At 37.8% G+C, this 18,737-nt stretch overlaps 1 protein-coding gene across 1 annotated transcript in view; it reads right to left on the bottom strand.

Annotated features, from left to right (window-relative positions):
- Positions 1–18,737, bottom strand: part of adcy2a (adenylate cyclase 2a) — a 77,110-nt gene that overhangs the window by 34,613 nt on the left and 23,760 nt on the right. The window contains exon 4 of the mRNA XM_051406559.1: positions 7,599–7,760. Coding sequence (XP_051262519.1) covers positions 7,599–7,760 — 162 coding nt within the window. The remainder of the gene's footprint in view (positions 1–7,598; positions 7,761–18,737) is intronic.

The following is an 18,737-nucleotide window of genomic DNA, read 5'->3' as shown; positions in this document are numbered from 1 at the left end:
GTGTTGTGGGAAACCTACACCCTGGATGACATAAAATGAAACCAATAAAAGTTTAATATTAAGTCAGCAGAAGTAAAAACCTTCATTTGGATTCAAGTGAAGCCTTACTTCTCAAATAGGTAATATGCAACAGCTGCTATCACTGAGAGTATATGTGACAGTCTTTCAAATAAAACTTAAATAGAGTTATTAATTGTAGAGTGTTGAATGATTCAACTTGAATCATCAATAATTTATCACAGCACTCACAAAAAATGCAAATGAAGTTTGTTTTTGGTCTGAGAGGGGAGATTGTGAAATAAAAACATGATAGGCGACTTACATTAATGATATTCAGTATTGCTGTGAAGCTAATCACAGCACTGACTCTAAAGTCAATTTGGATAGAAATTATTACAAAATTCTACAGATACATTCATTAAAAAGGTTACTGACTTGGAATAAGAGACCTTTGTTACATAATATATGTTTTATCCTCAAAGGGAAGCTTTGCAGATTTTCAACCAACTTTGTATCAAAAATGCAAATTAGCATGTAAAAATGTGGATCAAACTGTCAAACTAGGAGTGTCTATCAAATATGAATCAAGATTTTGTTACTGCATTGCCTATTTTTCACCTCCAATGTTTTTATAGACATATTTTAGTGCACTGTTTAGTTGTAATACAAGAAAGTTTGTGACTAGGCCACCTTTTGTTCTGCTTGGAATCGGAAGAGCCTAATCCGAGCACCACCCAACCCGCAGTACATGACCCACCAGCCAGTCCAGTGTGGCCCAGTGAATTCTGGTTGTGATACCTTTTGAGCAAAATAAAATACCACAGGCCTTTCCTATGTTTTCTGGTCATGTGGCAACAATTTCAAAAATATGTGCGTCTTTCTACTGCAGACAACCAGTTTTATGGCCATCTTTCCAGTGTCAAAATACCCCTTTAAAGAGAGCATCAGCTGTAAATCGGAGCTGTGTAGAAAGACTACAAATATTTTAAGTTGTCAGATCATTCTTCACACATTTAAGTAATAGAGAATATAGACATTTAGAAAAATACCAGTATAATAATGTACCAATACATCACTCTTGTACAGAGTCCATGCAAATAAAAGAGGAACTAAATATTTCTAAATGTCTATCTAAACCCAACAGAGGGCTTTCACCTCTTTAATAAATGAGCTGGTTCAGTAGGACCCCAATGAGCTAGCACTGTAAAGATTAATGGACTTGACAAAGTGGAATTGTCAGCATGATTCCTTCACACTTAATACCCCCTGGGCAGTTCGCATGCACAGTAGAACAATGCACAAGAGTGGGGACATTTAATGGCTGACATTTACAAAGGATGATAGACCGGCGGTTTATTCAACAAATTCCTAAGTCTGAAATATTTAAATGATCTGAAATAAAAGTAAATAAAAAAATCCAACATACCACTCAAGCATGCATACTGATGTGAGCATGTGTGTCAGTACATGTGCCTGTGTGCATGCATGTGTGCTTCTGAGGAAATACATTGACATTTGAAACACCCTTATTCACTTTCTTGTTGAGATCAATCAATTACATTCTCACATCTATATGGTATATGTAGCTAGAGCCAGCAGACAGTCTAGACCAGACAAGGTTAGGTGTTGGATTTCTTGACCACGTGCAGTCACTTCCTAGAGTCTCGTCGTCACTGACGATCAACAATGTACTATTTTATGTCTGCAAGGGGTTTATTTAGCCATTATCCTTTTTTAGGCAGCAAGAAGACAAAGACAACATTTTTGTTGCCATTGGCATAGTTAAAGGTGATCTGAATCTGCCTGGTACAAATAGTCTTAAGCTGTAACATATTAGGCAATGGAATCATTACTGAAACAGTTATGGGCTAAATGTAGCAAATGTTTACCTCAACAGATTTCCATAGGATAACTAGAGGGATTAAGACAAAACCAACTGTGCTCTTTTGTTTTAGTCTTTCAGGCGTGCCTCTAAACAACAGCAGTTGTTTCAGGGGTAGCGCAGAATTTCTCATTATTCTTTTTCGCCACATTCTTCCCAACAGATTACAGTATCTGAACAAGTGACCTTTACATTACCAGCTCTGTAAGCAACTGATTAAAAGTGCATTCTGAGAGACATTTTATTCACAAGTTAGGATGCAGTCAAAAATAACAGGTCAGCTTATCAAATGTAAGGATTTACCTGTTGGTTTCTGAGTTGTTGGTCAGACAAATTAACCAATTTCTGTAACTTCTTTACATAAAACAAAATCATATACAAATACAAGATTGCCGAAAAGCATTCCTTATCACTGTTGTGGAAAAAATGCCTAGATTTAACTAATATAAAAGGGACTGCTAGTACGGTACAAACGGTATGACAAAAATCCCTGACGGTAGAAAAATTTATATTATTTCCCTATATATATCTATATAGATATATATAGATATATATATATATATTTATTTATTTATTTATTTTCCCCCAACACTGCTATACAGACACGTAATGACTCACATAAAAACATATTCCTTATGGAAAGACAGAAATATGGACAGCATGTATATATGTTTTCTTCTTTGTTCTGTATCTCACTCACTCAAAGCAGCACATAATAGAAATACACCATTAACCATTTCCCAGCTCCGTGTCAACACACAAGAAGGCTTCTGATCTAATTTGGCCTACAACAGAATGGAAAATCAAAGCCTAATCTCATGGAACAGATCAAATCAAGCTACATAACATGATAAGCAGTAGATTACTTAGATCCCTTTTTACATTAACAGTTAGTTTAGATCACTGAGCGTAGTATCAATGTGTCATATGTCTGCAGCCGGAGGGAGATTTCAACTTTTCATAGCTAAAGATAAAAAAAGATAATTTGATAATGACCATTTATGCCTCATTTCCTCAAGGGTGATTTTTCATTAAATTTCAAGTGTTGGAGTTATTTGTTAAAACTAAAAATCATATTACAATACATATTCAACTCTTCTTAGATAGTAGTATGTTAATGCAGGTGTATATTTGGTGTGTGTATGGCACACCTATTCATATTACACTGCAGAGAAAGTTTCATGAACACAGGCCAAAATGTGAGGCTAACTGAGATGAAACACACAGTCCAGTATGCAATTGGATATCTATGACAAACTTGGTGTTGGCTAACAGTGGATTTATTAGTGTTTACTGTTCAGAAAGATTGCAATACATCGCTGTGTGCTCTTAAAAGAAAAAAAAAAAGAGGAGGATGAAAAAGAAAATTAGAGCCTTTAATTCAACATGGTGGTCTGTAAGTCAGTGGCTTGTTTTTAGTAGTAGCTACAGGATGACCAGGACAGCACATTAGACTTCCTGTGTCTCTCTACTGTTGTTTAGTTTGATGCTTTTATGTTTTAAGTTTTATTTTCACTCAAGGTTCACTTGCTAGCATTGTCCAGGGCTTTCAACTACATCCCATGGCCCTCTCCAGCAAATTGTACTTATTCAGGTGTCATGACGGGACCTAAGTACAGACTTCAGCCCCCTTAAACAACCACAGGTTATGTACTTAGGTCAGAAGAAATAGAAGTGGTTTAAAATCAGGGCAACGTTCCATCAAGCTGCTGGTCCTGCACCAGTATAATTAAAATATGAAAAAAAAAAATGCTAGTAGAGGTTTTTGCATGGTATGGTATTGGTATTGTTAGAATACAATTTTCCTTGTGATTTTTGTATCGTTGACGAATTGTTGCCTGATATTCACCAGTCCAAATACTGACAGAGTTACTAGTTTGTCTTTGAAAAATAGAAATAAATGAGCCACAGTTGTACTTCATGGCGCCTGCAATATTGTTTATGGATACCAGTGACATTTTTTTATAACCCTGTTTTTAATTTTTCAGAAACGTGTGAAAACACAGATGCAGTGATAATCTGGTTAACACCACAGAAATTGGCTGGTTTAATTAAAGTTTAATTCCAAGGGACAGATCAACCTATCTCTACCAAGAACCTTAGCCTGCCTTTTATCTGATAATGAGAACCAGCACCCCACTACCACAAGTGTTAAACTGAGTAATCATCAGGTCCCCTCAAAGAAAGCACTCAGGGTGCTGTTTCCAAACACATTGAATGTACTTCCATGTGAGTACAGAACAAAGCAATGAGAGTTACATAGCACAAGTGACAGGTGTAAAGTTAAGTATCATCACTGTTAAACTATAGAAAAAGGCAATTTATTGAGCTTTGAAAATTTGAGCAACTTCTGCTTTTTGAAACTGGTCTTTATTTATACGTGTTTTAATGCTCTAACGTTACCATTTTCTAACAATTATATATGTGGACAGTCTCTTCCTACAAGAGGCACCATTTTTGCAACTCTGTGCCAAGACTCCGTAACCAATTTACAAAAAATAAAAAAATATATATTTTTCCTTCTTTTATACATACACTGATCAGCCATAACATTATGACCACCTGGGGACCCTGGCATGATAACGAGATAATCAGTGTTATTCACTTCACCTGTCAGTGGTCATAATGTTATGGCTGATCGGTGTATACTTGTACCATACTAAATTACACCAAAATAATCCCCCACCATCATCATAACCACAAATACAAACTTGGCCCAAGCAGAGTCAACAAACAGATAGAAACAACATCACTATCATTGACAACAAATAAAATACTGATAAGAAGACAGAGCAGCAAGGATTTGGCGGAGCCTCTGTTTACTAGAAAGCATTTCGTTCCTTGGCAATTTCACATCTAGCCCGGCATGTCATCTTCACTGCCGAATGAGCAGCAATCTGTCTCCTTCCAAAAATGCCTCTGTAACTTGACGCACACAATATTGTACAAAATATTAGGAATGCCTTCCTGATAGTTCTGTCACAGGAAAAATAAATGCCACGAACAAGACAACATCTTCATAAGCAGGTGGAATCAAAAGGCATCACACTTTATTTTGATCCAGTTGAGTTTTCTCCTCCCCTTGCTATTGTCTCACCATATTCTTGATAGAAAAATGTTTTACCAATCACATCCTACAGCTCTAATATATATTTTATCAGTTACAAGATGGAGAAGACCTTCGAATTTATTTTTTATACTACATTTTTGTATTTTGCAAAGATCTGAAAGAGATGCCTTTCTCGTATGTTCCTTTATCCTGGTATCACTGTTATTTTTGTTTTGTCATTTCCATTGTCTTGACTTTCCCTCTATGTTTCTTTCTTTGATTTACTTCTCTTACGGTCTTAGTATGTTTGTCTGTGACACTTGTCCATTACACTTTCCTTTCGTGCCTTTCTGTTATTCAGTTGTCAATGACAACAGCACTGGCCAATTAGCATCAATTTGTTAACATTATCCTGTCTCACGTTGATGGCACATGAATGAAATACTTTATATTAATACAACAGCTGTCGTGTGTTATTTTTTAAATTAGGCTGACAGCCTTTAGTATTTGAGTCTTTCATTTTACTGATGCTATCCTATATTTATATATTTTATATTTATATTAAGGAACACCTCTCTCTGGCAGATTTTCCACTGGGATTGTGCTGACAGACAAACTGACCTGATGTGCAAGCGGAGCTGACTGACAGTGACCATGTAGCATACAGCCTCAGGCTGCCCAGATGCCAGTATGCCCATGCTACAGATGAAACCAAATAACACACCATCACAGAAGAATTCACAGTGACAATAGAGAATAGTTGTGAAGGTTTAAGAGCAAGGGATACAGAAAGACATGAAGATACAGGCACAATAATTATCACTGAGTACTATACATAGCAACAGAGTCCTAGTTGCACAATCTGTCTATATTTACTTTCATTATGAACATTATTTTGTAAGTCTACAAAAGATTATTTTAAAAAGGAGGAAAGGGGATGTTATTCCTGTTATCTGAAGGACAATATGTCCTTTGAATATGAGACAATAAATTATCCTTTTTATTTATTCTTTGAAATAGTATAAATGTTTATTGTTGTCTTGTTTATTGCAGCTTGAAGCTGTCCCAACCAACAATTTTTCCAACAGATGGGACTTCTGAACATAGGGTATCAATGCTTTAGAGATGCCTGCAAATAATCTGAGCGTGGCAGTCAGACTGTATGATAGAAAATTGTACCATTAAGATAAATAACCATTTATGATAAATTGTTTATTGTGAAGCCACAATTCAGTCAGACTGCAATTTAGCAGCAGAAAAGATATAAAAAGGGCAGTTTACATGTAGAGAGTCACTGAGATGAAGATAACAACAATAAAACTAATAATTATTATTGGCCTTTCTGTATGCTAGAAGTGCCCTTTGTGATTTGGCTCTGACATGTTAAATTGCATCCTGTCTGAAATTACCATCAGTTAGGTGTGGCTTTTGTTACATGCTAGTTAAATTAATGTTGTTTCCTTTATACATTAGTTGAAATTACCCATAGGTGTATAGGCAGTCACTGTCTTTTCCAAGCAGGTTTAAACAAGTAAAAATAATTAAAGTCTGCATTAACCAGATAATTGGCTTCCTGATATTGTTATTTCTTTTCTCAGCATGTGCCAACTGCCTGAATATTTTGCACTTGAAACAGCAATACTGCAGGAAAGAGGGTGACCTTTTAACAAAGCATAAAAAAAACACATTAGAATTTCTATCGCTCACCTGCTATGCTAACTTAGTTTTAGTTTAAAAGGTCACATTTGTTTGTTTGCTAAAAATACAGACTGTATGGTTAAAATGACCAGAAATGCTCATTTTGTGAGCAGAATGGAGATACACTAAATGTCTGGAAAGGAAAAACAATTCCATTAGGATTCCATCTGGATAATAAAACAAAACAACATTGGTTTCACTTCCCATGAAGTATGGATTGGGCAGGATATACCTGTGTGAAGCTGTGTCTAAGGGTTACAAGTTTAAAATTTAATTAAAAGTGGATGTTCTTGCTCTACAATACGGAGTATGATTTTAATGTTTCATACAGTATGAATCCTGTCGTTGGCAGCAGAATGCCTGTTTGTACATAAAACAGCTTTGTATGTTAATTTGCTTTAGGTACAGCAAACCCCTTCAGTGTGTTATGTAAAGAGAAGTGAGACACAATTTTGAGCATAACTGATTATGGCGATATAGGGCAATAAGTAGGAAAATAAAACCCTAGTTGAAAATATCCAATTTATTCTGTAAGCATTATTTGTGTACTTAGGGTTCACTGAATGTTAGTAAATGAATAAAAGAAAACAATCCCTATTTCCAGCCTGGAGAGGGCCAAATCCTGGAAGTTACTGGTCCCAGCCAAGAAATAGTCCAGCGCATAACCCCCTATGAAATGGAGAATTGTTGGTTTTACACTTCGGTTTTTATTTTTACTTAAACAAGATAAAACATGATCATTAGTGAGCTTCAGAGATGCTGCTAGATAGATTTGCCTTTAGACAGAGCCAGGCTAGCTGTTACCATTTTACCAAGAAATCAAATCACAAATGAATACCGATTTATTAAATGAATTGTGTTGAGTTTAAGTACATAGCGCTGTGCACATATTTTGTAGTTAGTCTCTGTTCTTTAGCATATCAAGTGTGTCTCCTACCATTAACCCACACGTATGTTTGATCACCTTACCTGCCACACTACTGGTTCCATGTGATCAGCTGTGGTGGACAGGCAGACACTCAACACAATGGTGTGAGAGGCAGAGGTCAGGACACTGGCGATGATGGCATCCCGCATAGAGAACGGCAGCATGGTGTAAACCACAAACACAATGAACAGGAAGAATGACACCTGTGGAGAAAGAGACACACTTATGACACACCTGCAGAGGAATGCGATCAAGAGAGAATGAGAAAGAGAGCAAGAGCAATGGATGCACAAGAAAAGAAAATACAGACGGAAAAAAAGTATCAGTGTTTACAGTCCTGTGGGGGAAAAAAGAACAGGACCACTAAGTCTGAACACCAACAACACTGCTTGCTAAAATGAAGTTTATTTATGTACAGCTACATCAGTGGCATCACTGGCATGCTCTGATGTAGCATGTAGAGTGCTCCCTTTTTTACCCAAACTCCACACACATACAAATACATACACACACACTTCTCAAATATGCCTTCTGCTGCAGGGTTAAAGCAGCTCATCTGCTATCATGCATGGATAGAAAGAGGCCAGTGTTTTTACAGGCTGCAGCCAGGTGCCAGTTAACCTTTCTCGGGCTATTTGCAGGGCTAGTTTGTAGGGGGAAGTGAGATGGAAAGAGGAAAGGAGAGCGTGAGAGAGGGAGAGCAAGTGAAAATGAGACAAACAGTATCTCCTCCGTTAAAGCCTGGGCCACAAGCATACTGTTTTGCACGACCATCTTCTTAAGGGCTAACTATGGCAGTGAATATAAATAGTAGCAAATATCAAAGGATGGTCTGGACAAAGCTTTATTCCTGTATAAGCTAAAAGTGTGCTAAAATAAGTAATATGTCTTCTGCATTTGCAGACCTCCTGCTGCTACACTACAGATAAAAGTAGGATATATTTACTAATTAGCCTAATGATGAGCATGTTTTAAACTAGCAACAGACTGAATATACTTCAGTATTAGTGCAAGACATAATATATGGTAAATATATACCATACATAAATGGCTTTTTCCAGCTATTATATCCAATTTACAAATGGATTGTAATTGGATCATAAATTAGTGTTTTCCCAACTGATATTTCCTGCAAAATGTGTTGTGTGTGAAAGTTTTTGGCTGCTGATAAATGATATAAATGAAAACTGTCATTTTCTTTTGTACAAAGAAAAGTATTTAGCAACCTAGTTAAAAGGCACAATTTGTCAATTAAAAGCCAAAACATTGCATATACACGCAGTGACAGCCAGTCAGTAGAGTTTGTTCTTTCCTAATCCTGTTGTACTGGCAACCCTGCAATACAACAACAGTTTAACTAATACTGAAAATCTCCCGTGGACAATAGCATTCATCATCATCAACAACAACAACTTTATCATCATTGATACGTTTCTAAAAAGTTCATCTTTGTATAAGTCCAATATATAATTTATATATGCCATCATTCAAGCTGTACCACATCCGCCATACTGAAGATGGATGTCACTCACTGCCAGTATACTATGGTTATTTCAGAAAATGGCAGTAGCATCTTGATATATTGGTAACCTGATATATCACTAACCATAATTCCCTGCATGACTGCCACTAGAGAATAGGTACAATCTTTTGACAATAATTTACTGCACTATGGGGATGAAGAAGGAATTAGAAAAAAAGAATCCCTTTCAATAAAGATTATGTTAGGCAACCCCTCATACAATCAGTTGGCCCAGTTTTTGAACAAATGAATTCCAACAGAAAGAAGAGAAAAGGAGAGAGAAGCCACTGGATAAGAGTGTATCTTGGACTGGCTAGTTTTTAAACATAACAAATGTAACATGTACACAGCTGTCCATATTTACAAGGCAACTGGGGGCAGAAAATTGCAACAAATACCACATCTTACATAATGTAGCTTTAAGAATGGCACTTTGTATGAACATCACACTGAATCTACAGTGGAGGGTAAACATTTAGTGACATTGTCTATTTTCTTCCACAGCTTCAATAATAAAGTTTAGAACATGCACAGTATACATAATACTTGATGGTCCATTATGTGTATTTCTAGTCGAAAAGCTACTCTTTTTATATGGAGTACTGAAAGGCTTAACTGTCCTCAAAAATAGATTCTGAAGTCTGCAGGAACATTGCAGTGTTTCTTTGTCTCTTTCACAGAAGGACATAATATTTTTACATAAAGCATGCCACTCCAGTCTGTTCTAAACACCAACACTATAACAACACACAACAATAATAATGTACTGAATGTCAAGAGTGTAAAAAATGTGACTGACTGAAAATGAAAGGTATGAATTCAGACTTAAAGAAAAGTTGTGTTATTGGCAAAGTTCAGTTAACTGGCGCAGCACCTGTCCTCCTGCTGCAGCTGTAATGTTTCCTCAGAGGATGTGAGAGCCTTCTGTCTGTTTAGGTTTGGTGATATTTAACTTATTTAAATGTTTAAAAGCCTGCACGTTGTTTTCATTTCTCATTTCTCCAGAAAAAACAATACATTTTCTTATACGCACACTGCCCGCCCATATTTATTTTTACCCTTGCCCGTACCTGTAAATTTATATAAATATTATTTTCTGCTGTAGTCTACACGTATTATCTTTTAAAGAACTGACAAACAGCAACACTCAGAAGTGACCTTGTCTTTCTTTGCTATTCCTTCCAAGAAAATCATTTATGGAGAATTTAATTCATTTTTCAATTATACAAGGGTTGCAAATAATTGCTAGAAACATGTTTCTACACAAAATGGCAATTTCTTGAGGTAGTATTATACTACACTATAGATATAATTACGCATGATCTAGGGCTACGTACAGTAGGTAAAACAGACCACATAAACTCTGCATGCCACCTGAATTGAATTAAGTCCTTGTAGCAGTCAGGAGTAAAGATGTAAAAGCTTTAAGCTCATTGTGACTCAAAGTCTCAGGGAGCTACCAATTATGACTCAGAACTTAGTCAATATAAAGCTCTGGAGACAAACAGTGGGCCATACTGTAACCTGGACCTGATGAAACACTGATGACTTAATAGTACAATTTATCCTAATGTTCTAGTTACCCTACTTACATAATTCCACTCAATATAAAATTATATAGCCTCATAATAAAGATAGTCATAGTCCTTAGACATATGAAGGCTTTAAGACTGTTTTCATTTCTTTCAAAAGCCATACAGTCCATAAAGTGTATAAATTATTAACAGCACCCAAGAAAGAAAGGACTTTTTGCGTAACATCTGAGGTCCCCTGACTTGGGCAAAAGCACACAATAGCTGCGGTTCCACCCAAAGTGCCCAGAACCTTAGTCCCAAGAACTACTTTTCAAGGAACTAAAAGGTTTCTTCAGCTTGTTGTTGTCTGCATTTTCACCTCAGTCTAAAGACCTGTGAACATTGGCAAATTAGTCCACTGACGTATGAAAAAGTTCTTATATGGCATGTTTGCACACAAATATACAACGTAATTTTTCACAACCCCCAAGCAGGGACTTTTTGGGGGTAAAATAATGTCTTTGGAACTTTATTTAGACCTTGATCCCGGTGGTGGTAACTAGATCCTCCAAAGGTTCATAGTCCCTGTGGAAAGTTAATTAATTAATTTAATAGCTAATGATTAGCAAGACACAAGATCCCGCATCTTGGTGTTAACTTAAATATCTGATCATTTCTTCCTAAGGTCGGTGATGATTTGTCTCTCTGATACAGGTCCAGTTTAATTAACGGCTGCACTATGACAACCAAACTGCCCAGCCTTCCCAACTGTCTCTTTTTCACAATCAGTGGTCTTTATAGATCTGCCGTCTGGCATTTCCATTTTCACTTCTATTTAAGCTGTTTACATGACTGCAGAAACCAATAGCTCCCTATAATAATCCCTTTTGCGTGACAGAAAATATTATTTTGAGTATCCAGAGAAAAGGGTCTGTTCAGTTTTGTTTTGTTGTTTTTTTTACCCAGGCAGATGCAACAGATTTGAGCCCAACAAAAATGGCACTGTACATGCGTATGGTAAGTCTGGGCACTGTACTTATTTTATTCTTACAGTGTCACAGTTCAATAATGCTGGCAGCAAGAGCTGGGATCCAAATGCAAACATAAAGGCAAAGTTTTTGAGGCAGTTTACTGAGATGTGGTTGCAGAAACAGAAATGTATGCAGAAATGGCAGGAATGCAATTGCCATCTACCAATACACACAATGTGGGAAAAAGGGAAGTTGATTAGCCATCTATTTATAGCGTGGAGCAAATAACAAAACTAAAAACAGCTGTGGAGAGGTGACTCATAGAGGTGTGAAAGCTAAACAGGGGTGACTAGAGGACAGGTGAGGACTCCCGAGGGTGGTGAGGGATGGGAAGTACAGTGGCCATTGTAATATTCCTGATTCTTGGTCAGAGTAGCTTTCAATTACTAGAGTGGCCGTGGTGTTTTTGCAGTATGACAATTGTATTACAGTGGTGGCAGTTTTCTTAAGCAAGCTCCTTGTTTTTACCTTGTAAAATCCCTGCAGAGCCAGAAATGCCAAATACACAGTGAATCTAAAATCTACAATCTCAAAAATAAAAAATTAAAAAGATTTGCAGAAGTGCAGAATCGTTTCACCAAGGTTGCAACTACTAAGAAAATACCAATGTAAGGTTATACAACTCAACCTCTGCAATTCAGTAAATGTGAACCTACAGGCACCAGCTCATTTAGATGTTTCCCCTGTGTGGAGGATTAAGAAAAGTGTTATTTATTCACTATGCCAGAAGAAGAATAACATATTAACTTACTTCCTTATACAAGAGAGAGCTGTTAATTGCTGACAAATACCATCTAACACAGCAACATAATTTGCTTAGGTTCCAGAAATCTTTTTTCTAAGTTAATGCTCTGAAATCCAATGCTGCAAGTGAATCATTAAACTCTACCAGGGATAATGGAAAGGCTGCAGGGGGAAAGACGCCTACTGAGTTCTCTTGCATACTTGATACTTGATGCAGTAATAAAACAGTGAGGACCTTCCCTTTAGTATGGTTAAGGCAAGCACATAAGGACCCTCTCCTCTGACAATTAAGTGGACAAAGCTTTTTTGTGGTCCATCATGGTATAGTCAACTCTGCTTCTGCCCCATGAATCAATTCCTTGATAATGACACTGAAGAGGGCTCATAAAACAAATTACAGATGGAGTGTCAGATTACATCAGGCTTTTAGTCTACAGTCTGTGGCAGAGATTAGTTTACAGGCTAGATTTACAATGTGGTGAGAGAGAGAGAGAGAGAGAGAGAGAGAGAGAGAGAGAGAGAGAGAGAGAGAGTGAGTGTGTGTGTGTGTGTGTCTGCCTAAAAAAGACAGATAAGCTCTATTAATTTCTTGCTAAAATCACTAAATCTGAAATTCATTGATATATAGTGAAGATGCAGAAATAAAGAGATACTCCACTGTAAAACAGTTTTTTTTGTGCTGTAAATTAAATTATATAACTATACTGTGATGAAACACATTAATGCTGGTCTTAAAATTGACATTATATTTCATAATTTATGAAACAATGCATTTTGTGGGTTGAAAATGGCTCATGACACCATCTATAGTTTGAATCACCCTGAACCTTGTCAGTCCAGTAGCATTATTTTTGCTAACCCTCTACTTTGGGTTTTTTGGTGCTGTGGTTCAGGCTTGTGCTTTACACTGCTGTAGAAGCACCACCGGACTGGTTGATTGCAACCAACCAGACGCACTGACAGCCCCCCACAGACACGGAGAGTTAGCCTCTGAGCCATTAGCTTAGCGACAACACTGCCGCTAGCTTAGCTAACGTTACAACACAAGTACCACTTTCACAAACAGCCGTGATATCGCTTCGAGTGACTGTAAAAGCTCCATGGACAACGGACGCAGCTGCTCATGGTTGGTTAGCTCTGACTACCAGCTCACTGTTCCTGTCACTCACTCCGGTCAGTGTTGAGGCCATGCCCCCAAAAGTCACTGTCCTTTGCAGGTCACTGATGCATTTTTAAAATTTGCTGAGAGGGAGATAGTCAGCACAATTGAAGGGTGTATTTACACTTTATATGTAGTATAGGATAAACATTCAGCCACAGTGCTTGGTTAGTAATTTCAAAAATCAGTCTGGATAGGTTGACCTTGATGCCTGAGATAAATTAAGATGTTTAACACAAAAACATATTTTTATATTTTACTAGAATTAAGAAAAATGGCTTAATTACTCCTTCTCTTTACCTTTATTCTGTGTCATCTCTCTCTTCCTACCTCCCTTTTATCACCCCTCTTTTCTATCACTAGTTCCTGTCCTATTTTCCCCATGTACCGTCTTCCTTACTATTCCAACCCAGCAGGCGTCTTCCTTTACCCCAACTCCCCTTTCCCTACCTATTCTGTTCTAAAGCTTAATGAGGCTGGCTGTATACTCAAAAAGGAGTGTGTGAGTGCATCTGTGCATGTGTGTGACTGAGAGACAGGGAGATATCAAGAGAGACAGAGAGAAGGAAAGCAGGAGATGAGGCAAGGTCCAGACATCTCTCAGTGAGGGGTAGAGGCTGGACCACACAGATAAGTCCATCTCCACACCGTCAGCAAACACAAAGGGCTTTGTGGGGAGAGGATAAGCATCCAATTGATTGCAGGTTTGAAAATGGAAAGTGTACTGTATACAAACTCACTTGGGGAGAGAGGGGATGGTGAGCACAACACAGCTGAGGGAATATTTGGAGCCTTGTGATATTTATTTTACCTGACAGTGTACTGTACTGACAGTGCATTTTGTAATGTAACTGTCTTTCATCCTCTTACTGTCTCTATATGAGGATGTCAACATAAATAATACAGTTATTTTGACAGATGACTATGTCGCCTATGTGGGGAAGCTGCTTCATGCCACTGCAGTAAAAAAAAAAAAAAAAAAAAAAAAAAATATGATGGACAACAGGGAAATGAACTAGTTTAGTCTAAACCTGAGCAGAAATCTAATTGAAATATATTAAATTGTAAGTGGCATCTTGACTCAAGTAGTTTAAGCTACACAAGTCATGTTTTTTTCCTGCAGTGAGCCAGTCCAGTTAGCTTGTTAGCGTGCCAGGGCTTTGTGGAAACTAATATGCACTGACATTAAAGAGTAAAGTAAGAGGGGAAGGGATACAACCCATAGAATGACGCTGCAATAGAATGAGTTTTCCAAGTAGGAGCAAACTATACGGTTTATTTTCAGTCACTGATTCTTACCCTCTGCAGAGTACAGTAATAGCTGTAAAAACCCCTACAACTGCAATTGTAACTGAACATCAACGGTGTGTTACAGAGGAAAGAAAAGGGCAATATGTAAGGAGAGCTTATTAAAGAAGTGGCAGCACTGAGTATCTGCATCGCACTGACCTTGCCCTGATTTCTTCTTAAAGCCAAGAAAGTGTTATATTATGCAACATGTGGTCTACTACTCTTGTCAGCAGATTTGAAATATAATACAAATTGTATTCTAAACTTGTATTTTTGTTCATTTTAGGCCAACATTAATAAGAAGTTATCACTGTTAGATGTTGCTGTGATTTCATCTGTAGAAAAACCACTATCAATTACAGTATAATCTACACTTTTACACAATATGTACTGTGGCACTGTCCTGTCATGGTGCTTCAGTGGTAATCTGCTCTTCCTTATTCCATCCCATCCCTCTAAACTCCCACCACAACTCCTCTTCAAGCCTACTGCCTCACTCAGATGTATGACATGAAAAATTTCCCTTGAATCATTACAGACATGCAATACATTTTGTTATATTCTACAGAATAATCACTAACACATTTAATATTCAACATTATCTTAAAAGACTTCACATTTTCTTATGTACTAAAATAACCTATGTAGATCTGTTGTGGGGAAAAAAATATTAAATCCTGCAACATACCGCTATCACAAATGTAAGATAAAACGTTCAATACATTTTAAGAAAACCAACAGTTTTTCTCTTCTCATTTTCATCTGGTAAGTATGTCATAATTATTCCTTCAAGCTCTTTATGTCATGCAGAAACCCTACATAGCCACCCAGTCTGGGAGAAATTGTTAATCTGAAGAGCCCTTGAAGAGCATCTCAACAAGGATTTCCATGATTACCTTTCCACAGTCTATCAAATCCGTTATGCTAACAGGTTATGCTAACAGTACGTTAACACAGCTGGATAAAGAGAACATATTCATACCATCCACTTCAGCCGCTTAGCTGACTGCAAACAATGCTGCATCTCTCTTGTGGAGCAATTCATACTCCAGCAGAAAATGGATTGTGCAAAAAATGTGTCATAATATTTTGTCAGCAGCACAAATTTGCACTTTAAAAATGGCAATAAATGATCTGTTTGGCTTTTGAGGACAGCAAAAACAAGCTGCTGCGCAACATTGACTATCATCACCATTTAAGTTGACATGGAGAACATGTTAGCTAATGGTTGCTTCTTTATGCTTCCAACAGTTACTGAGCAACGTTATCATTCATTTGGAGTCAGGTTTTTGGCAACCTGGCCAAAATTCATTTTAGTTTTAGCTCTGTTTTGTCTCTATCAACTGGGAAATACCTAGCTCTACTAAATGCTCCATTGTGTTCACCAGCTAGCCACTAAATGTTCCTGTCTGCCGTTTGCTGTACAGATTGTGTACAGTCACTTTTTTTTTTACTGAAAACAGATGTCTGCTGCGGCCGAAACAGTTGCCATAAGAGTGAACCTAAATAGTAAAGTTGTTGGCCGGACAGCTGAATGAGTTGAAACTAGCTACAAACCTCCATAAAGCTGAGGGGAGCTGCTGATTTGGGTGATAATTGTCTGAGTTCATCAGTTTTTTTTTTTTTTTTTAAATAGCCGCTTTAAAGTCTACACAAAAGTACCACACAAATTTGCTGATTTTTGGTACAAAATTGATTATACTTAAGATTAGAAGATGAAGATATACTTTATTAATTCTTTTCACTTTTTTCACTCTTTTATTCTTACACACACATACACAGGCTGAAATACACAAACAAATGTCACATCATCATAATTTTAATAGCTTTCTCAGTGAAAATGAAAATGGTGATGCAGAAATCATCATTCCGGCTAATCGTAAAATGTATTGCAATTGTAACGGCTGAAAAAATAATAGCAGTATGATTTCTTTTTACCATATTGTGGAGCCTTATTTTAAATGAGACCAAACCCCAAATTCTAGGGCTGTAATCTCCCAGTCGACTAGTCGATTTATTGGTCAATACGTTCTGGCTCGACCAAAATTCTGATTGGTCTATTTTTTGCCGTGTTAATTTCATCAGGTGGAAAGCACTAATTGCTAATGGGGGTGTTTTCAGAGCACCCCTGTTTCACAGGTAACAGTCTGTCTTCAGAACACCCCCCTTGTTTTCTGGAAACAGATTGAAGAAGGTACTAGTAAGTAAGTACATTTAATTTGTGAAGCACATTTAAAAAACAGTACAAACTGACCAAAGGGCTGTACAGTGGATAACTAAAAAGACAAATAATACAGAAAAACACATTGGACCAATAGTCAATAATTCTATAAAACATGAATAAAAGGAAACCTTCAATATTAGGGCACACAACACAGAAATACATAGCATGAGCAGGAGTACAGGGTTAGGGAACAAAGAAGGCCAGGGAGTAAAAGTGGGTTTTTAGCCTGGATTTAAAGGCAGAAATGGAGGGGGCAGATCTAATATCCAGGGGGAACTGGTTCCACAGAGGTGGAGCAGCAACTGCAAAAGCTCTATCACCCCTCTGTTTGAGCCGTGAGCGCGGTACAAGAAGGCCTTGGTCTGGTGGTTTGCTGAATATTTATTTAATTGTGAGCGTTTAATTTACAGTCAGTCCTCCTCTACCATGTCAAAGACATCAGCAGTGTGGCAGCATTTTACAAAAATAGATAACGGTAAAAAAAAGTAGAATGCAAAGTTTGCAAGCAACACTTTGCATATCACAGCTCGACTACAAACATGGCATATCACCTAAAAACAGTAAGCTAACTTGTCTGCGTTAGGTTGCCCCGTCTGTTTTGAGTAGGCTATAAGAACATATCAGAATTGGCATATTTTAATGTTTTAGTCTAATAATCGTTTTATAACTGCAGTCGCACCCACCCGCAACGGCAGTAGCATCCCCCAGACACACCCAAACCACGCTGGATGTTAAGCCTCCTCTATCATCCAAACGCAAAAATAATATCACGGAAGGAACTGATGACTTTATTGCTCAGGATATGAGGCCCACTGCTGTTGTGGAGGGCCAAGGTTTTAAGAACTTGTTAAAAGTTTTGGAACCTGGATATACAGTGCGAGCACGCCACACAATCATGCATGCACTAACCGCAAAATATGAGGGACTCAAAGAGAAAGTTTCAGAGTTAATACAACACAGCGAGGCACTGAGCTTGACCACAGATATGTGGACATCTCTTAGAATGGAGTCCTATATGACAGTGACTGCCCATTTCATTGATGGAGACTGGAAAGCACAGAGTCTTGTGCTTGAGACAAAACAAATAGAAGAGAGGAAGAAACATTGCTGCGCAACTATCTGAAGTTGCTGATACCTTTGGAATTCCAGAAGCAAAGAGAGTTTCTGTTGTATGTGACAACGCGGCTAATATGGCACTCTGTGTGGAAACACTAAAGGAATCACATGAATGGCCAGAGATGCAGGGCGTCAGGTGCGCCGGGCACACTTTGCAGCTCTGTATTAACACTGCAGTCAAACAAGAGCCAATTTGTCATGCCGTGGCTGCATCACGTCATCTGGTGGGACATTTCAAAAAGGGGGGAAAAAAAGCAAAAACTGGGCTAAAACAGAAGCAGGAGCAGCAAAATGTCCCTCAGTATGAACTAATTCAGGATGTGTCTACACGTTGGAACACAACATTTTCAATGTTGGAGCCACTGCTGGAGCAACGCTGGCCCATTACCGCAGTGCTGGCTGACCCAAACTTTACGAAGAAGAGCGACAGCAGTACACTGGACCTTACCACAGCACACTGGAATGCGGTAGAGGACATTAAAAATGTGCTGAAACCGATGACAACCCTGACCAAGCTGCTGTCTGAAGAGGACAACACGTCCCTGTCTGCAACAGTACCCATGCTGGCAAACTTGAAGAA

Source organism: Dicentrarchus labrax, unplaced genomic scaffold, assembly GCF_905237075.1.
Source record: "Dicentrarchus labrax unplaced genomic scaffold, dlabrax2021, whole genome shotgun sequence".
Taxonomy (NCBI): domain Eukaryota; kingdom Metazoa; phylum Chordata; class Actinopteri; family Moronidae; genus Dicentrarchus; species Dicentrarchus labrax.
Note: the sequence above shows the minus strand (reverse complement) of the source record. Positions and strands in the feature narration are given on the sequence as shown.